This window comes from Miniopterus schreibersii, assembly GCF_964146895.1.
Source record: "Miniopterus schreibersii genome assembly, chromosome: 21".
Taxonomy (NCBI): Eukaryota; Metazoa; Chordata; class Mammalia; order Chiroptera; family Miniopteridae; genus Miniopterus; species Miniopterus schreibersii.
In genome coordinates, this window is record NC_138123.1 from 7,679,616 (window position 1) to 7,704,357 (window position 24,742).

At 46.4% G+C, this 24,742-nt stretch overlaps 1 protein-coding gene across 1 annotated transcript in view; it reads right to left on the reverse strand.

Moving 5' to 3' along the window:
- Positions 1 to 1,859: 1,859 nt before the first annotated feature.
- The window catches only part of PARP1 (poly(ADP-ribose) polymerase 1), a 32,067-nt gene continuing 9,184 nt past the window's right edge, over positions 1,860 to 24,742 (reverse strand). The window contains exons 5-23 of the mRNA XM_081124132.1: positions 23,595 to 23,694; positions 22,000 to 22,116; positions 21,122 to 21,298; positions 19,845 to 19,992; positions 18,640 to 18,780; positions 17,710 to 17,949; positions 17,392 to 17,460; positions 17,026 to 17,158; positions 14,844 to 15,039; positions 12,670 to 12,798; positions 10,161 to 10,244; positions 8,327 to 8,449; positions 7,606 to 7,734; positions 6,132 to 6,230; positions 5,508 to 5,660; positions 4,353 to 4,480; positions 3,637 to 3,698; positions 2,705 to 2,819; positions 1,860 to 2,419 (exon numbers count right to left, since the gene is read on the reverse strand). Coding sequence (XP_080980258.1) covers positions 2,338 to 2,419; positions 2,705 to 2,819; positions 3,637 to 3,698; positions 4,353 to 4,480; positions 5,508 to 5,660; positions 6,132 to 6,230; positions 7,606 to 7,734; positions 8,327 to 8,449; positions 10,161 to 10,244; positions 12,670 to 12,798; positions 14,844 to 15,039; positions 17,026 to 17,158; positions 17,392 to 17,460; positions 17,710 to 17,949; positions 18,640 to 18,780; positions 19,845 to 19,992; positions 21,122 to 21,298; positions 22,000 to 22,116; positions 23,595 to 23,694 — 2,425 coding nt within the window. The 3' untranslated portion in view covers positions 1,860 to 2,337. The remainder of the gene's footprint in view (positions 2,420 to 2,704; positions 2,820 to 3,636; positions 3,699 to 4,352; positions 4,481 to 5,507; positions 5,661 to 6,131; positions 6,231 to 7,605; positions 7,735 to 8,326; positions 8,450 to 10,160; positions 10,245 to 12,669; positions 12,799 to 14,843; positions 15,040 to 17,025; positions 17,159 to 17,391; positions 17,461 to 17,709; positions 17,950 to 18,639; positions 18,781 to 19,844; positions 19,993 to 21,121; positions 21,299 to 21,999; positions 22,117 to 23,594; positions 23,695 to 24,742) is intronic.

The window sequence follows — 24,742 nt, forward strand, 5'->3', positions numbered from 1 at the left end:
TCTGAAGAAGTGGTAAAAAATGCCATTCCTCAAAATAAAATAATAAATCCCAATCTTTTGGGAACTGAAACATAGAATTTAAAGGAAAGAAAATGACACCACTTTGGGAAATGAAATCCTTAAGGAACCTGGGTGACAAGGGAGCGAAATAAAACCAGTCCAACAGGTCAAAGAAAAACCATTCCTGATATTCAGATCTCCACAGTGAGAAGATACAAAGCCCAATGCACGTCCTGGTCAGGTGGTTCAGTTAGTTGGAGTGTTGTCCCGTACACCAAAACGTTCAATCTCCGGCCAGGGTGTGCATGAGAGGCAGCCGACTGGTCTCTCTCTCAAAGAGATATTTCTCTCTCCCCCTTACTCCCTAAAATCAATAAGACGACAAAAACAGCCCTGACATGGTAGCTTGGTTGGTTAGAGCCTCGTCCCGATACATCAAGGTTGTGGGTTCAATCCCCAGTCAGGGCACATACAAGAAGCAACCAATGAATAATAAATAAGTGGAACAACAAATCAATCTCCGCCCCTCTAATACCACTAAATCCACCCCCCCCCAAACAAAACCCCAAAAAACCAAAACAAAAACAAAGGCCAATGCACCTTGCAGGCTTTCAATGTGACTATTTAACAGCATGTACGCATTATGCTTATGACTGGGGCCAAGCTAACACTGGACTTCATTCAGGGGACTGCCTGTAACACACTGCTGAGGTTCACTCAAGATGAAGTTCCAGAAAAATCCCTCTAAGCAGCTTCACAGACATGCTCTGGGATGCTGAAGGAGCTGCTTTCTAACCTCCAAAAGGGCCACAGTGGATTCACAGCAATAGAACTGCCAATACAAAACCCACCAGTTAACACCATGCATAGAGCGTTTATAACCAGGCAAATGGCCACTGTGCGGAACAGTGTGATCTGAAATGTGAGCCACGTACTGCTCTGGGCAGCTACTGCCGGCCAAGGGCACTTCCAGGCACAGGAAGGAGAGAGGCAGCTCACCAGGAAGCAGAGGGCAGCACCTCTTCTTTCAGCCAGCACACTGTTCTTAATTTTAAAATTAATTGCACACATTTCAGCTGCACCCTGAGATAGGACTTGAATTTTTTTAAGGTGAAGAAAACCAAAACATGAATACTGAAACATAATATGGTAGGCTCCCTCTTTTAGACGAAAAATATGAAGAAATGCGAATCTCTCTTTAAGAAAGAAATCAGTTTTGATTACAGGGAACCCTTTAAGCAGTCACTCCAAAAAAAATTACTTTGTTTAATCAGGTACTGTGAGAGCAACTGCCTCTTTGTGCTGATAAAAAAATATTACTCTATAGAACAATATGCTGACATGAGTTTATCACCATGGCTGAAGTAGAGTGATTTCCGGGGTTTGGTGTTTGGTTTTCTGCCACTCACATGGGGCAATGCCCCATCTGCCACCTGGCACATTCTGGGGTTTCACAGATACGGGCACAATCTCCCTGTAGTCTTTGTGGACCTTGCATTGTGAAGACTAACTAGACTCCTAGTCAGAATGAGACACAACACACAAAACACAAATACAAAAGCCATTTTCATATTAATTGAGAATTATTATTAGCCCTTGGATATATCAGAGATATACTTTTAATTCGGAAGACAAAACTGCTCATAGGGAAGCTGAGAATTTCAAAAGCAACTTTTAATACACTACTTACTACATATTCTGAGAATGTCCACATTCAAGTGTCTCTAGAAAAGGAAAGCGCCGTTTGTTTCTGAGAAAAAAACTCTTAATGCTCTTTCTTTTGGTCTCCCCATACCCCTAACCAACCAACCACCCAACCAAAACCCCCAAAAGCTAAAAGGGTGACAATAAATGCAAAATAAAAAAGAAAATCTAAATAGTATGAAATTAGTTTTTATTTTTACCTCAAAATAAATGCTTAACATTTTTCCAAAACCAAAACTAAAAACGAACACTTAAAAGGATGGAAGATTAATTTTTCCTTCCCTGGGGAAACCAGTAAGTCAGAAGTTTTAACGTGGCTTGGTTCTTTCCTTAGGACTAGTCTAGACAAAAAACCCCTGCCTCTCCACAATTTTTCTATTGTCAGTTGTACCTACCAGGGTTACGGCTGGCAGGGAAAAGAAAATCCCCAAATACCCCCCCGACCAACCTGAACAATGGATTTGAGAAGTTGGGGAAAATTGTTTAACATGTGACCAAGTGTTCAAATCTAAGGAGGCTCAGTGGAGGTATGCCCTTGGCAACCCAGCTGAGGTCTCTGCCTGGTCGGTCAGTGCAAAGCACACCAGGCAAATTCATACCAGTCACTGGGCTGCGCCTTGGCCATGCATCAGTTCACCACAGGGACGTCTTAAAATTGAATTTCAGCTTCAGCAGATACTTCAGATTTACCTGAGCAGTGTCGTAGACAATGTACCTGGAGGGGAAGTGTGTCAAGGAGGAAATAATTTCATGGAGAGTGTGCGTGCTGCCCCCAATCTGGCAGAACGCTCCAGCTGGTCACACCCTGTAACCTGGGCTTGTACAGGTGGGGTGCTAGGTTTCACTCGGTAAAGGGAGAGACCAGTGAGGGTAACTACTTACCATGAGACCCACTAAAGGAGTCTCTCATCAGTCTGCCCCAGGTTAACTAGTTGCACAAGTGACTCGACCATCCCAGAACATCCCTTCAGGCTCACACAGCCTGTTTGTGAAAGGATACTCGTTATACAGCAGACAGGTGTCGTTGACACCAGACGAAATCCCAGTCCCAAGAGGAACCTCTACACCATCCAGAGTAATACTGGCTGAGGGGTCAGGGGTAGTCTTGCCCAAACCTGCAGAACAGAAGGCATGAATGAGACAAATTGTGAGAATAGATGCTGAGAATGTTCCAGGGAGATGAGTTCCACTTATGCTGGGTCTGTACACATTTCAAAGACACACGAATTCATCCTCTGGCTTTCTTCCAGATAGAAAACTGTGGGTTATAAATCAAGTTCCTAGGGCACCAATCTTACGTGATTTTAGTAAGAACAGTGCATGCTGCACCCCGTTCCCTTATATTTCTGCTGAGCAGATCTCCAAAGCAGTCACTTCGGGGTCCTAACTCATCAGGTGCTACTGGCTCCACAATCCAAGATGCTCGAGGTGCCACCAGGTCCTGGGAGGCCCCTCAATGCTGGAGCTAAGAGTCAGGTTAAAATGCAACACCAATGCACCTGGTTATTGGTGCTCAAACCGAGACTTTCCCATGGTGTTTATGACACTAGGTGCAGCCTTTCAGAGTGAAACTTTCAAAATGAACCTCTAGCCTGGCCAGGCGTGGCTCAGCGGTTGAGCTTCGACCTAGGATCCTGGCGATTGGGGTTTGATTCCTGGTCAGGGCACATGCCCAGGTTTCGGGCCTGGTCCCCAGTCGGGGGTGTGCAGGAGGCAGCCGATCAGTGACTCATCATTGATGTTTCTATCTCTCTCTCTTCCTCTCCTTTCCTCTCTCTAAAATCAATAAAGATATATTTAAAAAAATAAAATGAACCTCCAGTTGTTTTACAGCTAGCTACTGGAATGCTGCCTTTTGGGGAAAGAAAGCTCCCTCCTGTGCTGTCCAGGGTGACTGGGGGGAGTATAGCAGTAGCTTTGGAAACACATTACCTTTGACACTGTGCTTGCCCTTGGGTAACTTGTTGATGTGCAAAGCATGCTTCAGTTCATACCTATTCAAGAGAGGGCAGTCTCAGAAGAGCCTCCAAAGACACAGGGCTCTTCTGATTTGTACAATAAGGTCAAGTGAGAGAGTGAGATAAACTGCAGAGAATCCAGTCCATCTCCACTGCTAGGAACTCTCTTCCGCTCTGGCCTTAGAAACTGAGGGTGTGGTTCTTTTTGGAAAGTTTGTGCTAATGGTCACTGCTCTGGAGTTTAGAGCTATGGCGGGCCACTCTGGGGGTTTCTGTTCAGTCCATGATCCCTGAAACCCATGGTCTATTACATTACCCTGCTTTTTGGGGGTTACAGTTGATGGGACCAAAGTGGACTCAATCCAAGCTGGACCACCAGAACTGACTCCAATTCAATCTGAGTTGGTCTCTAAACATCAGTGAGGGCTATGGGGTGACCATCCTTCGTGCAAGTCAACCTGCTTCCATGCCTGACTACACTGGTCCTTTGGTTTGATAAGGCCTTCCTCTATCTCCCTTGTTCACTCACTTAAATAGGTTTCTGCTACTCAACACCTAATTGGTGGGTCCTGTAATTGTGGAGGGGAATTTCCAGGGTCATTTCCCAGCCAAGGGGAGATCTCTCCTTCCTAGAGCTCACCCCCTCCACCTCCACCAAGTGCCACCAGCCCCAAAGCCAGGTGTACTCACATGTTTCCAAGGGCAACTTCTCCCAATAGGATTAAGCCTACTGGGTCTCCCTGAGATGTGTGGCAGTAGTTGGCACTCTTGGAAACCATGTCAGCGAAATAGATCCCTTTGCCAAACATGTAGCCTGTCTGGAAGATTGGAAAAGGGACAACTGAAAACCTTTGGATGGGAAGTTAGCAGCACCACCTATGACTGAGTGCCAGTGCGCCAGGTGCCAAGCCGAGTGCTTCAACAGCCACTTCCAATTCTCTCTACGTGCCTAACGGGGCACTGAGGCCTGAACTCAAGGACAGCCTGTTCAGTTCCCAGGTCTGCCAGGTACGGAGAAGCCACAAGAAGTACTTCATCTATCTGGACCCCACTTTCTTCTCTGAACTGGGGAAAAGAACCTCATGGGGCTGTTGTGAAAACTAAGTGAGTTAATAAACGCTAGTGAAACTAGAAACTGGCGCATGTAAACACCCAATCAATGCTGGCTATTATTTTTATTCCCTTTTGTAAGTGAAACATGAGGTTCAAAAGTCACGTGCTATGGCACAGCACTAGAGAGTCATTAAACGTCTTCCTTCCCCCCTTTTTACAACCCTAAAATGAGAGGCTTGGAAGACCACCTCTAAGTTCCTGTCCAGCTGGTAACTTCCGTAATCAAGAAGGTGACATAACAATCCCTTGTGCCTGGGCAGGGCTTTACTCATTTATTACCACATCCTCCCGAGGAAGACAATGGAGCTTCATGGAGGTTACCCAGCTGGGAAGTGGTACAGGCAGGAGGGAACTCACCTTGGCTCATGGCCAAAGTCTGTTCTTTGCATGTCCACACCCCAATTAGCATTCACAGCAGGGCCTGGACACTTCACTTCTTTTGTTCCAGAAACCAAGCTTGATACACGTGCAGCCACACCACGGACAGAATTTGGGTCAGGGGAATGAGGGCAAAGCCACTACCTAGGGGCTGTGCTGTGCTAAAGATCTGGAGGGGGTGTGTGGCAACAGTCATCTGTCAGCCACAGCTGAGTCAACACCTACATCTTTAAACAAGGCCCCTTATTCACTGGGGCACATGCATTTCTCACCTAAACATCCATAAAGCTCTTTATGGAGCCCAATGCAGTGACAGGTACTGCCCACCCCACACTCTCCAGGCCAGGCACGTACCACAGGTGCTTCAGGTGGGGCGATCCGGAGACCCTGGGACAGTATCCCAGCAAAATTGGTGGTTCTAGACCCATGCCACAACAACCTTCGGTTATGCAGCTGCTTGAATGGCTTGTAGCGCTGATTTTCCCCTTCACGCTCAATCTTAAAGATCTGGTTGGAGTATTAAGTAGAGAGATGAAAGAAACCATCTGTTACTCTGGTTAACCCAAGGACCTGGCTAGATACAGGAGAACTGAGGTAGAAAACCCAACATCTTAAAGTATGAAAAGGGTTTCAATCAGGCTGGGACTAGTCAAGCAACCTGACTAGTCAAGGTCCCATCCAGCAGAGACTAGCTATGGAAATGAATAGGTGCAGTAGATGTACAACTGAGGCACTTCATTTTGGATATCTGATAATATTTTCTGATTCTAATATCAGGTTTTAGGACAGGAAATGTCCTTTAAAACAGAATAAAGTCACCCTCAAACTTTGAGACTACTAATTTTTCAGCTCAACAAATAAACTGGTCACTTCCCCTGGTTATTTCAAGCAAAGTTAACTGCTCTTTTCTACCCAGGCCCAAATTGGAGGAAGGAGCAGGAAGAGCTGGCAAAGGGCAGAGGGAGGAGAGATTCCTACCTCAAGGACTTTCAAGTCATATGCATTGTGTGTAGTCGCATGAGTGTTCTTAACATATTTCCTGATGATCTTGGCTTCCTCGGAATCTTTGTCCACCACCTAGGAGATAGGAGTCTTGGTATTAGAGCAAAGGAGACCTCAGGAGAGCCAGACAGAGGTGGGAAGAATAGGCTCAGGTGACACAGATCATAAAACCATGGCCTTCATAAAAACCCAGATGGGACTGAGGGCCCACGTCCGAGGCCCCACAGCTGGGGAGATCCCAGGCCCGTGGTCCCACTTCCTTGGGAATCGCCTTCTTTGGGCCATGAGGAAAACTAGAAATCTGGGGCTCACTGTGAACAGAGAGCCTTTAGAACAAGGAGCCAGCTCCCAGGTAACGGACCAATTCACAGAGTTAAGACATGGTGGCCAGGAGACGCCCCAAAGCAAAGACTTGCAATCAAAAGCAGCAAAGATCTGATCAATTGTGTGGCTTTTGAGGATGGGGCTCCTGACTCCTCAGGGCCATGCACACTATGGCTCAGAGCACTCGTCTACTACCTACCTGTCAACTAGTTAATATAATCTGTGCTAACCAAACGAGAGCATGTTATGAGAGGCTGTGTCCTATTTTCATATTCTTACCCAAAGTCTAGAAAACCTCGGAATTCTGCTCTTCTTCCCAGCCTCTTAACACAGTAACAATCCCTTCACACAGAACCGATCCCACAGCATTCCTATCCTGGAAGTGCCCCTAGGGGCAAAACAAATGACATTTGGTGTCTTACCCTGCTCGAACCCAAATCTATGCTTTGTCCTAAGCAAGAAGCAAAGGCTCTTTTTAGCAATGTACACAAGCCCTACCAGGTTCAGCAGACTCTAGTGAACTTGAACCCTGTAATTCTGCAGGAAAGGACAAAGGGGCTGAGTAGTGCACATGGGAGATGAGACCATGTTCAAGGTCAGGGCAAGCTAGGAGCCGAGGCAAAGATTCCTTCTCAGGTTAGCATGGGCAGGGTGATTTCTGCCTGAGCCTCCAATGCAGAAGTTCAAGGACTCTGTGTATCAATATGGCCACTTCAACCCAGGCATTGTATTTTTATTACAGTGCCATTAGGCATTATCCACTTCTGACATGAGATACCAGTAACAAACCTTCTAGGGTTCCTGCCACAGAAGTCTCCAAAAACAGAGATCCTCTCTAGATTAAGGAAAAAAGACCTTTCTGTAAAGCCCCCAAAAACCAGTCTCTACACCAAACTGAGGCCCTGGCTTGGAAGCCCACCTTGTAAACAATGTGCTTATTTGTAGGTGAAATGCTCTCAGAATCTCAAAGGACCACCAACAGCAACTGGAACTTGCTAGAGAGGCCAGTTTTTGGACCCCAGCAACCTGTTTTAGGAAGTTCTCCAGGAGATCCTGATGTACATTTAAGTTTGGAGACCAGGGCTCTTGGGAATAAGTGCTTAAGATGCTTCAGAGAGGCGGTTACCTTAATTTCAGTTTTGAGCTTCTCATAGTTGACATCGATGGGGTCCTTGCTGCTATCATCAGATCCACCCCTGAGCAGACTGTAGGCCACCTCAATGTCCAGCAGGTTGTCCAGCATTTCCACTTTGGCCTAGAGGAACAAAGAAAATCCTTGAGCTAGGTACCACAATGAGGGAGAGTCTTGCCCAGCCTTGGGACAGAAAACCTACACACAGGTAACAGCCCAAATGGACAGTGAAGGGGGGGAATTCCTAGCTGACTGGGGACAGCCTGTCATCCGTTCATAGTGAACATCACTGAGGATTCCTCAGAATGCCAAGGAGGGCTCCCTGTGGGAGGGGAGAGGCGAAAGCCACAAGGCTGTGGTAAGACTCCTCTTTCCTCTAGCACACACTGGGGGCAGGTGGCCACTTATCACTGGTTCCCTTGTGAGGCAGGGAGGGAAACCAGGGATGAAGATGCTATTATGAGGGCTCTCCCACTCCCAAAGCTTTCCCTGATGAGGAGGTGCAAGGGAGGAAAAACCATCTGTTCTGCCTGTGATCTGTCCCCACCAATGTGGGCAGAAATCCCACTTCAAAATGATGACACAGAAGCAGCCTTCCCAGAACCGGCCCCTGCCCTCAGGGACCATGACGTGGAGAGGGAGTCGCAGGGGGCAACACCATGAGCAGCACCACAGCCCAGCAGACCCAAGGGTCCCTCCTGGACCCCCGTGCTACCTGCACACTGTCTGTGTTGTTCAGGAGTGGAGGCTTCTTCATCCCAAAGTCGTGGGGGATCAAGGTGTAGAAGCGATTTGAGAGATCCAGAATCTGGGCGTCACTGCTGCCCTGGGACAATGCCTTTAGGGGAGGGGACAGATGGAACAGAGGCTGAAGCAGCAGTTCTGAGTCCCCAGCACGTGGCTGGGCTTTCTCCTCTAGAAGGTGGGTGCTGCAGTGGAGTCCTGAGGTATCCCGGTGAAGGAATGAGCCAGGAAACGTAGTGCAATTTCCAAGATGATCACCTTCCTGTTGGTGTCACATCACCCTGCAGCAGCAGGACCCCCATCCTCAAACTGTGAGACTCAGCATACAATTAGCTTCCCATAAAATTTCATTTGTAGAAATGAAAGAGCTGTAGAGTTTATAGATCCGCTATGCAAAATGTTAACTGTAGCATCTAGGTGGTGGGCTCATGGGAATTGTTGTGAAATTCTTTCAACTTTTTGTATGTTTAAAACTTTTTTAAAATCCTCACTTGAGGATATTTTTTCATTGCTTTTCAGAAAGGGTGGAAGGGAGGGTGGGGGAGAGGGAGAAACATTAATGTGAGAGAGAGACATCGACTGGTTGCCTCCCACAGAGGTACGTGCCCTTGGCTAGAATCGAATCGGGTCTTTCTGTCTGTGATCCCATGCTCTAACCACTGAGAAAATCAGCTAGGGCTGTGTGAAAACTTATCATAATGAAATGTTAAAAGTGAGAAAAAAAAAACAAACCCCAAAACCCCATTGCTATAAATTTCAGGCTCCCTTTATCCACTGAATTTCATCTTTAGGCAGGGAATTTATTTTCAGGAGGTCCAGGTGGCCAGCACGAAAGGGCTAAGTTCCCCTTCCTGCCACAATGACAATTAGTGCTCTGTATCCAAAAGGTGTTCAATAAATGCACAAAGAGATGGAGCAGCTGGACCACGAGATACTGCATACTTGGCAGACATCCTAGGTGGACCAAGGATGGCAGAGGGGCAGCAAGTTCGCATCCTGCAGCCGGAAGCCACAAGTCTGCTTCTCACAGGGACATTGGCTTCTCCAAACCATAAAATTTCTGTCTGCTGCAGTCTGCTCTGTGCAATGGGTAAGGACACTATCCCAGCCCTTCCACCTGAGGATTCTGGAATAGGAAAGAGCTTGGGCTGAAGAAAGCCTTTCACGTGTCAGTTGGTGGGTAACACAGAGAGAGGCCATTGCTTGACACCAGTTCTAAGTGGATTTAACTGCTATATGTCAGGGCCTCTACTCCAGCTCCAGCCATAAAGCCATTTTCCTGGCCCAACTTCAGCTTCCTGTGTGTTTTTCTTCTTTCACAAGCCAAGCCTGCCCCCTGACCCCAAATACAAGTGGGACCCACCAGGGTACAGTTTTAAAGCTCTGTGGATGGGGGGGGACGACGACGACATGAATGAAAGTAAGACTTTAGCTTTCTATTTGATAACTTTCTAGTAACTGCAAAATAGATGAAATCTAATTCTTAAGGACACACAAAATCAGAAGATTTTTAAGAGGTAGGAGAACCAAATTCCTCATCAAGTTCATAGGAAGATTATTACATATCTGATCACTGGAAACACTGATAATTCATTGGTTTTGTGATCATCTTTCGTTAAGTGGTAGCACTTGTCACACTTGTTGAATTGAAAAAAATCTCAATCATCATGAACTGTGGCCCAGAACATCCACTGACCTTGAGTAAATGTATTGCTGCACCCCAAAGATGAGGGGTCCGCCGGGGAGGTTGGCCCAGGAGACCCACTGGGCAGCTGGGACAGAGAAGGGGTTGGCTCCTCGCTTACCTGTTGGACCTCACTGAGGATTGAGTATGCGGCCTGGATCTGCCTTTTGCTCAGCTTCCCCAAGGGCATCTTCTGGAGGTCAATCTGAGGAGACAGGGGATTTCCCCTTTGAAAGCCAGGCACTGTGCAACATGGTGTTGGGAAAGGTGGACCGATTACCCTTTCAGGCCTCTTGAGGCCCTGATAGAAGCATTCAGAAGGCTGCCCCATCTTCCTGGGGAGATGCAGTGACTCCGCAGACTTTGCAGTCCGACCCCCACTGCTGGGGCCCAGAGTCTATGAGAAGATTCTCGCTACTTCATGTACGGCAGGGATAAGCCAACCAGGGCTCTCCCACCCCTGCGTTTCATGTGAAACAGACCAACACTTCTGGAAGATACAGCATCATTCCCAACTAATTCTGAAGTGAGGATGAGGGTGAGTCCAGGTGGCCTTCCCTGGGATCTCAGAGCCAAGGCAGTCCCCAGATGGAAAACCATAAAGTAGTGAAAATTATTTTTAAAAGAGCTTGCTTCTGAACATACATATTTATATCAAGTTGACAGTGTCTCTTTCACATCAGTCATCCCAGCAGGTTAAACATTTATTTCGACAATATTGCTACTGCTTACACCACCCTGGGAGAGGTGATAAGCTGTATTGGAAAAAAGCATGAGATTTACAACCAGAAGACCTGATCACCAGTTCTTAATTGTGCATCAACTTCTCAGTCTTGGGTTCCTATCTGTAAAATGGGGCCACCTTCCTCAAAAGGCAACCAATCCACTGTGAGTGACCCTGCCTGTACTGCTTGCCCTGCCCCCACGCACATCTGTGCATCAGGGGGACCCCACACTCTGTATCCTGAGACACTGTCTCTGGGGCTATTCACAATGGACCCTTCTGAGTTTCAAGGCCCAGACGATACCTTAGTCACCTCTGCATCCCCAGAACCTGCAGTGTCTGGAATAACGAGACATGGAACCACTGTGGTAATTAAATGAAATAAGCTGTAAAAGTGCTCAAAGTTCAGCAGGCACCAACCAGGGGCCAGCGGTGACAGTGTCCAATAGCTCCCATAAGCCATGACACATACGTGTGGCTATACGCTCAATACTCTTCATCCTGAGGGAGATCTGATTTCTGGGAAGAGTTAAATAGTTGGAGCTAACTCTGGGGAAGAAGGTGGATAATCTATTTTGAACCAGGAGATACAATAAGAGAGCAGACTCTTAGGATGAGTTATAAATTGGTTCTAAAGGCCATTCTAAATGAGGGACGTGGAAAGGTGTTCTGACGAAGGGCAGTGTGACCAGAGTGAGAGCAAGACTCTGAAGGGAGCAGTATTCCCTAAGCGGTGTTGTCTTGGTGTTTATTTAAAAAAGACTGGTCTCTCCAATCTGCACCCTCAAAACATACACAGGCGACTAGAACAAAGGGAGAGCTGAATCAACACAAGCTGCCCCCACTGCTGGAAAACAAACTCCAAGTACAGCCCTGCAACTGGGACAGAGGCTCCACAGCAGTTCAGCTTAGGGAGGAAGTGAAAAGTGGGAGCGATGCCCTGGGGTCCAGGAACCCCACCTGCAGCACAGGAAGGCTTCTAAGGCTGTATTAGTTAGGGGTTTTGAATTTAGCATCCCCCTTCCCCCATGCACCATTCTGCTCCAGGCTCAAAATTCACCTACTCACAGGGAGTGCCAACTTCCCCTACTGGGTATAAAGCTCCTAGGGTTTCCATGTTTACTATCCACCTGGTTACCTCAATCCTACGTGGAAACCGCAAGGCTAGGAGCACACATCCCAGTCTGCACACACTTTCACAGGCCCCCTCCAACCTATTCCAGCAGGGCCCCAGCCCTTTTCCTTTTGTGAAACTAGTTACTTATCTGAGTGAAAAACAGCATCACAATGTCATTTCACAGGAAGAGAGAGACTTGGGTCTGATGACAGGTGAGAACTTCCTTAAGTCACAGAAAAACCAGAGTGTAGGAAGCTGTAAACAACAAGTGGGGGATTCTGGCCTGGGCAGGAGAGGACTAATCTCACCACCAGCACCCCAACCCCACCCCACCTAGTCCAGTGACCAACCTCTTTCTAAAAACAGTGGATATGAATTTTATCTGATGAAGCGAGTGTCAGAAGTTCCCTGCGCTTCTGTCAACAGTGATCACAGCAGTTCTTTTACTGGAAGTGGGCTATGTACTGCACTTGCCAGGGCAACTCCAGATGGCCTGCTTGGGTGGGCCACAAAGAAGTATGCTACAGACCTTACCATGGCAACAAGAATAACTGTGAGGGGGACTGGGAACCCAGGGGACAGCTCTCTATAACACACCCTATATTCCACAGCAAGTCCAACAATCCTTCGCAAGCATTCCAGGCCTCAGCACACCTGCACCTTTCAGGCTTAAGCACAGGTAGAGATGCTGAATCCAGCAAGAACAGCCACTGAGCTCATTACCAGCTCAGTACTCCAATCAATGACCCCAGCAAACGCTCACAGATAAAAACAATAAAGTGCACTAACCTCAAATTCCACCATGGCTTTCTTCATACTTTCCACATCAAAGATCATCTTAATGAGGTTCTGCACTGGCTTGGGGAGCTTGGACTTGGTGCCAGGGTTTACTGTCAGTTTCTTCACAGCCTCTTCATCCTTTGGGGGAAAAGGAATGTTACGAAGGAAAAGAAAAACTGCAAAAGACCCATAGGCTGCAGATAGAAGACACAGGATGTAGTGCTACCAGCAAAAAGGCTAAGCATCAATCAACAGGGTTTGGGCAGCAGTTGCCAGGAAGAGTGTGTCTGAGTTTGCAGAGGGATCAGACACTTCTGGTACACTCCCAAGTCCTCTTGGTTGCTCCATAATCTTTTTAAAAAATATATTACTGACTTCAGAGAGAGGAAAGGAGAGGGAGAGATAGAAGGATCAATGATGAGAGCCATTCACTGGCTACCTCCTGTATGCCCCCTGCTGGGGATTGAGCCCACAACCTAGGCATGTGCCCTGACCAGAAATCGAACCATGACTGCCTGGATCACAGGTCAACATCAACCGCTGAGCCACGCTGGCCCGACCCTGCGCCACATTCTTACTCCAGCTGCAACTGCAGCACTCAGTCCTGCGCAGGCTGCCTTGCAGGCATTCAACACTTCCCTCACGCACACCCTTGCCACTTCCTGCTCATTGTCTCCGACCCTTGGGTTGCTGGTGTCCTGCATGGGAATTTGTTCAGTGCCCACCCATGTCCAACGCAGAAGTGGTTGGCAGCTATGAGGGCAAACCTTGGATCAAGGGAATACTGGACAAATTCTCCACTTCTCTTACACTACTTAATCCCAGGACTGATTGCCAACTGTATGAATGACTAAGTTCACACAGCTTTCTTTAAAGTCCCAAAGGACCAAGCAACTAGTCCCAGTTCCTGCCAGGCAGCTTGATAGTGTTAAAGTACATCCTAGCATTAACCACCCCCCCCAATCCCTACTCCCTGGGACTGTACCTCCTGATAAACTAATAGCATGCAGAGACTCAACCCCTACTGTCTGGACAACCCAGGCTAAGCCAAGACCAAATTATAATGGAAATGCCTTAACTCTTCTCACTTTTGAACCACATGAGGGCAGGGAGTATACACTGTCCATCACAGTGTCCTTAGAAACAATTAGCGTTTAAATTTGCTTTGACTGAAGGTAACTGGCATTGGGCTTTCCTGGGATCTGCTTGGCTAAACCAAGATGCAGAGAGAAACCTGTGCTGTGTTAGTGCTCATGGCTGCTGTTGTCAACATCACAGTGGATATACTCTTAATCCTGAAACACTGAATCTTAAATGCACTAATCTTCTGATTCTAACCTCACTGAAGAACAAACTATTAACATGTCAAAAAGCCTTATGTAAATGCACATACTCAGCAACTCCACCTCTAATGCTAATAGAGGAATAGATATTTATATCAGCATTGTCAAATCAAATACCTAAAACTAATCTAAATTCCTAATTGGGGGGCAACCACACATGTGAATTATGGCCACCCACAGGATGGAATTCTATACAGCCTTAAGAAATAATTCTCTAGATCAGTTTAATATAGTTACTGGTTTTGAAATGTGGCCAGTCTAAACTGAGATGTACTTTAAGTGTTAAAAACACACCAGATTTCAAAGATTAAAAAAAAAAAAAGTAAAGTATCTCCACCTCATACTTCACGGTGTGGATCTTACCCACGAAGGGTACTGGATTTTATTAAATGCCTTTTCCTTGTCTATTAGGACGGTCACGCGGCTTCTGTCCTTTATTCATGTTATATTACACTGATTTCCTGGGCTGAACAACCTTGCATTCCTGGGATAAATTCCACTAGGTAATGGTATATAATCCTTATGTGCTGCTAGATTCAGTCTGCTAGTATTCTGCTGAGGGTCTTGCATCCATGTTAATGGGGATATGGGTCTTCAGTTTTCCTCTCTTTATCTGGCTTTGGTATCAGGGTGATACCATATCTGGCCTCACAGAATGAGCTAGAACTGTTCCTTCCTATTACGTTTTTTAGAAGAGTTTGTGGAGGACCTGTATTAATTCTTTAAACATTTGGTAGCATTCACCAGTGATGCCATCTGATTCACGGCATGTTTTTAAAAGAATATGGTATCCCTTCCTTTTACTATAACTAGATAGTGTTAAGAGCATTACGCGATTACCTGGCCATAATCAATCTCCAAGGGGTAGAACTTTTTGGGATACTTTGTGAAGTTCTCGGAGTGCCAGGCATTTCCGGTTTTCTCTTCATATAATTTCATGAAGTGCTCAACAGCATCTTCCTTGGATGGCATTTGCTCCAGTTTGTTACTACCAATCACCGTGCCCACGCGGCCCCAGGACCTGAATATCCAATACCTATGAGGGCGGCAAGGGAGGGAGAGGAGAAGCATCAGATACAAATTTGTGGGTTAGCTAGTCACATTTCAGAAGGAGTTTCCCTTCCCTAACATTCCACTTGGGTCAGAAAGAACGGCAAATACCCCAAAATGATGGTGAGTGACACAGAGGAACAAAAGGAACTGACATTTCAACAAAGGACATTTATTTTACTTTTATTGAATTTAGAGTTATAATAAGTTTAAAGTAATTAAAGAATGTCCTTTCCAGTTGCCTATAAAAAGTGCCCAAGAACAGCTTAACAGCTTGGGCCTGGTAGCCAAGCTGGGGTCCTATAGACCTTTATTTAAAACACCCAATTCCACTCCCCAAAGAAATGTAGCAAGTATCATTTGGAAGTCATGTGTTTAAAGAGATGCAGCCATTAACAACATACCCTAAAGATAATATAGAACTTTTGGTTCGGATCAGAAGCTGAGATGCTATGAAATGGAAGGTGTGGGACAGTGGCATACAGCGTTAACCACCTTTGGACCCAGCCTATCATTTTATTTCCATCTCAATTTGGGGCACATGGGCACATATCACAGGTAACCTGTAGCTCCTGTGCTGCCTAGCTTTGGTTAAGTTAATTTTTCCGAGTGGAAGTAATGGATAAGTTAAATTTTACATCACCATAACTATTAATATATTAGAAACCCAAATATAAGACTTGTATGCGGTTTTAAGGTAAAACCAGAGTTCAAATAAAATTTGGAGCTTTCTGCTTTTTTACTGGGCTCTTGTCTAAAAGCATCTAAGTTTATTCTGTTGAGTTTTTGCCCCTCGAAATGTTTGGAAGACACCACACTGAATTACCTTAATAACCCACACTACCCTTTCACTCTGAAGACCAATAAATCCAGGCCGCCAGGAAAATGCACACATCTACAATCAACATTAGAATTTTTCGTTGTGGTGGAAAATTTTATTCTCATTGCCTGTCATTTAACAGACTGTGAGACTGTATTTCTAGAAAAACCCTATTCCTTGTCCTGCAGTACAATATACATCTAGCTTTTGGAAGCTGTATTTTACAAGCAAGAAACCATTTTTTGCTTTCAAATCTCTGACCAGAGTAGGTAATAAACTAAATGACAACTGAGGTTTATTTCTTTAGCAATTTTTAGTAGCCAACCAAATACTTTGTACTCTTCTTTATGGTAACCTCTGATGTTCACTTTTTAAATGAAAGGTTTGCTGAAAGATAAAGAGATAGGAAAACATGACAGTGCTTACACACTGAGGCTAGCAGGATTTACCAGGTGCTGATTTTTAATTCCCTTAGGCTACCATTACTACAGGGGTTTGCCTTTCCACCAGCAAACCTTTTTGGATCTCTTGGAGTTACAACGGGTAAATGGTTTTCATGTAATAAAAAGAAAAGGTCAGGTTTAACATAGGAAAGTAATTAAAAAAAAAAAGTCTTTTCACCATTAGAATTCATTAAGATCCTTCCACACAACTTTCCACCTACACACAGCTCCCACCCCATGTTGGTGGTTATGAGGGACGATCAACCAGTGGAGATGTGGATTATAAAAGCCAGTCCAGCCCCTAGGCCCTCCAGAACAGGCCCTTGCCTAGCTCAACCAGTTAAAAAAAAAGACAAATCCAAACCTCTTTAGTAACTAGAGAGGTTGACGTGAAATTAAACTTTATGTGCTTCGTAAGTTTAAAAACATGAGTAAAGGCATCAGAAACTCTAGAATCTTTAAGGGGCTATCAGAAATGAGTTGGGAGATTATGTGACACCACACCCTGTGAAGATGGTGACTGGACACAGAAGAGCAAGGCTGTCTGGCGGTGATGGCACCTTCCCTGTCTCACTGAAGGCCTCATTACACACCATGTTCTTTGTGAGGAGACCAAATTCCCCAGGTACTGAGAAAACTTGGGTTTCATGGGCCTACACCTCTCATGGATCTCAGCTCCCCTGAACACTCTCCCATCCCCAGAACACACCTGCTTCCTTTGTCATCCTCCAGGAGCTGAAGCTTGTAATAGGAATTGGTTCCTTTAACAATGTCCACCAGGCCGAGGGTGGCGCTGAAGACCTTCCCGCCTTTCTCCAGGACATGTGCAGTGTGTTCCAGACCTGTCATGGAGGGAGGGTTCCTATAGCTTCCTTCCTGACAGAGGGGCCAGAGCGCTCAGGGAGAAGGGTCTACAGGCATAGAGTCCACACCTGCTTGGATACTCTACCACCACCTTTGGGAGGTTCCCCACAAGATGTGCCTATTATCAGGACAGGACGGTTGGGGGGCCATGTGAGGAGGCACGAGCGCAAAGGAAGGCGCCACCCTGCTCACCCCATCCCTGTTTGCTCACCAGAATCAGGATCAACAGCAGCTCCTCCTTTAAGAGTTAATTTCACTGTCTTTTCAGATTTGTTGTTTCCTTGGGAGGGGACAGAGAAATGTGAACATTAAATTGAAAAGAGAATCTGGAAGGCAGACAAGTGGTCATTTTCACTTGTATCATATGCCAACATGGCACCTGTGTACTTTCCACCACCCCGGGCCATTTCAGGGGCATAAAGGGTGAAGTTCCGCATAGGCAGACATGGGACAGGCCAGGACCTAGGACAGAATGGGGCCACTAGCATAACTGGCTCTTAGCCCCGGGGACAGCAGCTCAGGGCCTCACCTTCCTCCTTGACAGGGCACTTGCTCTTTTTGGAGACTGCAGCTGACTTCCCTTTTGGGGCCACAACTGCAACAGGCTCGACCTTCACCTCAGCACCCCAGGGAGACAAGATGTGGGCTGAGACCAGCTCCTGAAAGCTCTTGGCTGAGGCGGCAATGTCCTGGAGGAAATCCTCAGACACAACTCGAATGTTGCCCTCTTTTACTTCCTCCATCTTTTTATTCATCTTTTCCACCTCCTCTGTTCAAATCAGGAAAGAAAAAAAGAAAAGCTAAACAAATTTAAAACAAATCTTAAATCCCAAATTACTAGTCATATTTACTGATTACTTCCAAACCCTCTTCACCCACCGCCCTCCATTCCTTCCAAATCTAGTGCTCTTAGGCAATTTCCACAACTCTTACCAGCAACACCCCCCTTCCTCTAAGGTGTGATGAATTAATGTCACCTTCTCTAGACCATTCTACAGAATAAGATGTTCAGAAACATTCCACAGAAAAAGGACTCTGAAGTCAAATATGTTTAGAAAATGCTATATATCACTTCTCTGGTCTTAGAGATTGATTACAACAGTCATCAATATAATAATGCTACAAAGAAACCTACTTACCTTTAACTTTAACTACACTTCCCAAATGTACTTAAGTTGCCAACTTTTGTTTGGGCAGCACGCCTACTAACACCTTGCAGCAGAGGGCTAGGTGATTAGAACAGTAGCCTCCAGTCTCTAGCAGGGACTAGAGGGCATGTGAATATGCTACAGCCCAGAGCAGCCGGATAAGGTGCACAGCTGGCCGCCCTTCCTACAGAAGCAGAGCAATGGCCCTGTCTGCGTGAGACACTGTGTTAAGCACATCACCACACTTAATCCCCATTGCAATCACAGGAGACAGAGCAGTATCTCGGGTTTACAAATAAGATTAAACTCACTTCTGGTGCTGATGCACAGGGAGGCTTTGTTGGCTGTCCCTGTCAACTTCCCCCCGAGTTTCTCGACCGTGGCCTTCACTTCATCCTTGTTCCGGGACAGTTTCCCAAGAGTCAGGATCCTCATGTTGGACAATGGCTTATCTGGGATGGCAGAACACAATCGTGACAGGCTGTTCCCCGGGGAAAACCCAGGACAGGCTATGGGGCCCCTGGGCAGCCTCAGCACCCCTCTCATCAGCTTCTCCTGAGGGAAGTCTATGAAAACAGAAGTAAAAGGCTAGTAGGAAAACAGAGGACAGGACAGCAGAATGCCACCGAAGCAGCTGCACTCATCCCTGGGCACAAAAAGGCTGTATTTGGAGCGTGGGGACCAGGGACCAGGAGGCTAGCAGTGGATGAGGAGCGAAGAGGTAGGTCACATGAACACCCAATTACTTTCATTCCTCTCCTCCTCTCCTCCCATTTCACATCTAAGACCTGCAATTTCTTATGCAAAGCCTAGTAATTAACCACACTAAAAAAATTAGACTTCTTCACGACAGTCACTCAAAGCTTTGATCACAATAAACGGAGACAACCGATTTCAGGCAAAAAGAAAACCCTAGCATTTGAGCTATCCAGCACTAAACCCAGGTCAGAAATCCCTGGGACAGGGGCATGCCTTATTTGTAGCTGATGGGAATGCAGTGCTGGCGACACATTCCTAAAACAAGAGGTGCCACAGGGAAAAGTCCTGCAAGCCCTCCACATGTCCCTTGAGTAAACAAAGGCAGTGGGGCTCTTCTCCTGACGAAAACACAAACTGACCTCACCATCTTTCTTGGTGTGGAGTATTTCTCACAAATACTGATCAGTAACTTCCTCTGCTACAATATATACAGCAGGTATCTGTATGCATGGGACCGCAGCACCGCATCAGGCTCAGGATGACTGATGGGTGCAGGGCTACCCAGAGGCAGGAAAGTGAGACCTGGAGAGATGCTCAGTAGGACAGTTGGGCAGGATACACTGATTACCATTCCAGGTAAGGCTATCTACCTGGCCTTTCTTAGGAGCTTCCCTCCCAACCTCCCTTTTCCTGCAGAGGGGAGTGTGACAGGGCTTCCTCACCGGATCAGCAATAGCGAACTGAGGAAGATATCCTGTTTTCCCAAAGAACAGGGCCTCAGCCTACCCCCCACCTCCACCCAGCCCTGGAGCTCTACCTGGTGGGGCAGAAGAGTTCACAGTAGCAGGCGCAGAAGCTGTGGAAGGCGGTGGTGCTGCCACCACTGGGGCACTGGTCTCTGGGGGAAATATACGGTCCTGCTTTTTGACCTTCAATTTCTTGAGGTAAGGGATTTCTCGGAATTCCTAAAGAATTTAAGTTTCAGTTAAGAAACCAGCTCTCCCTTGAAATAACCACTTGATAGAGCAAAGATAATTTCTCTTGTCCAAATTTTAAAATCTCTTGTTTCTTTTTACAATAAAGAATAACGTAAAAAAATGTGAGGCTTCTAGTATGAAATACGGTATTACAGATATGGTGCTTATTTCTAGTACTTCTAAGTTTATAATAGAGCTGCTACTGTGGATGCTGAAAAAAATAAAAATAAATTAAAAATTAGTTTACAATCTGGGAACCACTGCTGAAACCTGACTACCACTTCTAAGCCTCATTCTCAAGTTGTGCTCAAGAATCAACAGGCCTCTCTGAGTTCAGGTGCCCATCCCATGACCAAAAGCCCCCCAAAGACTGCACACAGCGGGAGAGAGATCATTACTCAGGTGGAAATCAAGGCAATTCCCTACCCTTCTTAGAAAAAAGTATGCACAAGGACAGAGAATCTGATAAAGATCAAATCCCAGGTCCTAGTTAGTGGCAGCCACGACTCTGCCCCAGGCAGCTGGGCACCAGCTCAAGCTGAGTTTGAGGACACAGATGGAGTCCTTCCAGCAGCCAAGTCCCCAAAGACATTGTCAGCCCCCCACCAACACAGTTCCAAATGAGGTTCCTCGATTGAGGTCTTGCACCTAAGAATTCAATAGGTAGTTCTATTACAGTAGAGATCAACAGATGATGTCTGAACTCTGGACCCAGCTCCCCCTCTAGCACCAAGGCAAGTAAACATCCTTAAGGAAAAGTCTTCTAACATAAAGGCAGAAATTATTATCCATTTATTCACCATATGTCCCCTGTGCCTATTAGATCAGTGCCTGGCACAGAGCAAGCACTTGATGAACACAAATAGAAATAACCCACGGTCTTTGCAAGCAAAAAGATTTTACACCAACTCAACAAACCTATACTCCAGTTAGAAATGCTTTGGTTCTACATTTGTGTAGTTTTTAAACTCATTGAACAAATAATATGTTATATTCTAATTATGAGGCTGGATCAGCTGTAAAGAAGTCTGAGGAACATTATCCTGCAGTTGTGGTGGCCTGGAGTGAGGGGATCATTGTTTTCCTGCCAACAGATCCCAGGATCTTGCCCCCTTACCTTTGGAGTCACCCACTCCTTCCGGTTGGGTGTCTGTGTCTTAACCATACACTTGGTCCAGGCAGTGACATCCCCGGTACAGTAATAAGCATCGCTCTTGAAGACCAGCTGGCCCGAGCATTCCTCGCAGGGAAGGAGGGCACCGAATACTATGCCATCAGCTACGCGGTCCAAGATCTGAAGCCAGTGAAAAAACATGTTGGAGAGAAAAGGAGTGGCTACAGAAAATGATGTTACCGATGTGGGATGAAGAATCTGCACAGACGGCACGAACAGAAGAGAGGGCTTGCCCCGAGGCTTGCTAGGATCCCTTGGCCAGCTGGTTTACAGGTGGGGCTTAGGTTTTCGTACTTTAAGTCCATGCATATTCCTGCAGTTCCCACTTCCCTCAGTGACTTAGAAATAAAGGGAGAGCCAGAGCACCCACTGCTTCTGCACAAGAAACAGAGCCAACCTTTCCACTAGTGAGGGAGAGGACAGGGCAGGGCCTGCTGGGGAAACTGGTCTCACAAGGTGGTCTCTACTCTCTCCGCAGACCTCACAGCTCTTGGCAGTGTGGGCAGAAGGCAGCAGAGAGAGTTCCTCAGGCAAGTGTGGCATGAAGATAGAAGACAAATATAAGGCCCACTTCACTCCTCAGCAAAATTCTAAACCAAGGGCTACCTTGTGTAAGATCCGAAAGGGCTTGGGAGAGCCTGCCCCCGGGAAATGGTGACCACGATGGTAATGACCATGCAACACAACTATGGAATTGTTACTCCTCCCAATTAATACCAGCAGGTGTTCAATCGGAGGGCCTCCCAGAGTCCGAAAGGACAGTCACTCCACAGCAACCTGGTTGCCTCCCACGCGTCTCACTTAACACAAAGGCAGCTCACCGCCGACTCCCCGGAGGGCACTTGCTGCTTGTTGAAGATGAGCAGCTCTTTCAGGTCATTCGTCGAACACACTTTCTTTAGCTCATCCTTGATGTTCCAGATCAGGTCATTCTGGGCCTATGGACAAGACCCAGCCGCTGAGAGACCAGCTCTTTTCAAAGAAAGAAACCCAACAACTGGAGGAAATCCCACCAGTCTTGCTTGTCTCCAACCACATCCTTAGCTAAGCTGCCCTCCGAAGATGGTCTCATCAATACAGAAGTGTACTTCCAGTCCTAGTCCTATGGATGCCAAAGTAAACCCAGAGCACGCTCGCTCAAGAACACAGTGGAAGGTGGGGAGGCGACCACTGAGGGACATAGGGAAGGCTGTGTCCAGGAACCAGGGTCCCTGAAATCAATCATTCACAAACACTAGGAGCCATAGGAAAGAGCCTGGAAGCCTTCAGGTTTATCAGCCCAACATCTGGTACCTAAGGGAGGTGGGTGTGACTGCTCTCCGCCAATCTGAGAGTGCATGGGGGGATGCCAAACACCTACTTACTCAGTGCAAAATAGCACCATAGCGCTATTGGAGTCACATCTGGACCATTTTTTACTAAGGGCAATCACAGCAATTTCTTACCAAACTGGAACAAGATCAGAAATTGCTTCTAATTTTTATACCACTGCCAAAAATTGAATACTCACATAAGAGCGCCAAGCAGACATCTCATGGAAATCAAGTTCCTAAAAGAGACTGAATGTTCTCCTCTAGTTCCCCAAACAGCTATCATTTTCTGATTAATAATTTGTGCTTTGTTTCAATGCACGTGTCAGAGTGATGAATCTCTGACAATGACTACTGATTTAATGGGTAGTCGCCTGCTCTTTACTATAATGCCTTTTATTCCTTTTTTAAAAACAAGAGATCTTCATTAAAAGAAAAGAAACTACTTTGTCTCTTCAAGGCATCTGTCTAAGCTAAGAACCTTTGGCTTCCTTAAATTTAATATTCAATTTCCAATGTTCACAAGTGACTCTACAGGTCCAGGATGCAGTGATGTACTGCGAGGTTGAAGGACGAATCTACCATCTCAGTATGGGGCTGGTAAGTGGGGAATGACTTCTCCACTCCTGCCTGAGCCTGGCTGCTGGTCTGGCACTGGAGTCTAAAGTGGCTTACCCTTCAAATAAGAACTGTGTCTTTGAGAGGAAGAAAACCACCTGGGGGAAAAGCTATGCTTTTATTATTTTTACTTATTTATTAAAAAAAATGTCTTTATTGGTTTTAGAGAGAGAGAGAGAGAGAGATAGAAACATCAATGATGAGTCATTGATTGGCTGCCTTCTGCACGCCCCCTAATAGGGATCGAGCCCACAACCTGGGTGTGTGCCCTGACCGGGAATTGAACTGCATCTCCTCGATCATAGGTTGATGCTCAACCACTGAGCCACGCCGGCTGGGCAAAACGCCATGCTTGAAACAACAGCTATCAATTTGGGAATCCCGAAAGGTCTTGGTACGTGGGACACACACCTCCTTGAACTTTTCCCAGAATGAGGAAAGAAAACTGAGACAGAATGGCGAAAGGAGACACACAGCTCAGAACTCACCTTGAGGGCCTTTTCAAGCTTACTATCCTTGTCTTTCTCTTTTTTAGATTTCTTCTTGGGAACTTGGTCCACTCCATCTACCTCATCGCCTTTCCTCTTTCTGAAAGAGATGCAGGATGTAAGAGAACCAGAGCCATGAAAACTCTGAAATCTAACAACTTGGGTGACACAGTATTTTGTTATCTCAACTCTCCTCTGCAGGCCCTACTTGAGGTCTTCTCAGGCAGTGTTTACACTAGCTTCATCCCCTTCAGAACATACTCTACTGCAAGGAGGGATCTCAGGGTTACTCCAGAGCCTTGTAACAACCCAGTCAGGATCCAGGGCTCAGGCTCCATCTGATGTCAAAAATCCCATGTACCTCTTGACACAAACGAGACAGCCTGGAAGATTCCTCGTAGGGATGATGCTAGAAGAAAGCCTGTAGCTGAGAGGCAGAAAGATATAGCCCAAGCGCAGGGGCTGAACCTTTCAAACTAAAGCATAGGGCTGCTCGGAAGGCCAAGAGGCTGTTGTGAGGTGAGGCTGCACTGCTAATTAAAAGCCCAAACAAATGACAGTCTAGGCATTGCTCACTAGTCTGCCTCAGCAAACACTGCTGACCAAATTCAGCAGTGTCATCCCTGATGTAAGGTGGGCACTAAGGGTCATCAGCAGGCCTTAAAAACAAGGCAGGACAACCATAACGTTTAAGACTCTGTTTCAGCCATCACACAAACCTGAGTCAAACCCTTACATTCTCCCTCATCCATAAAACCAGAAAAGAATACCATCTACCCGATAGGACTGTGGCGATAGTTAAATGAAATATCCCGCGTAAATTGTTTAGCACAATGCCTCACGTGCCAAAAGCTCCATCAATTCTGGTGGTTGCTCATGTGCATGAGCTTATGTATCCTTATACCTACACCGTGTGCTGCAATGAATGCCCTGGGGATTTACTCCACAGGCTCGATTTCCCGGTTTTTGTAGAGTCGTGAGCCACACATGCTGTGTGCTATGAACTAAAATGATGCAGGATAGCCCAGCCATCGTGACTCAGCGGTTGCGCATTGACCTATGACCCAGGAGATTGTAGTTTGATTCTCGGTCAGGGCACATGCCCAGGTTGCAGGCTTGATCCCCAGCAGGGGTGTGCAGGAGGCAGC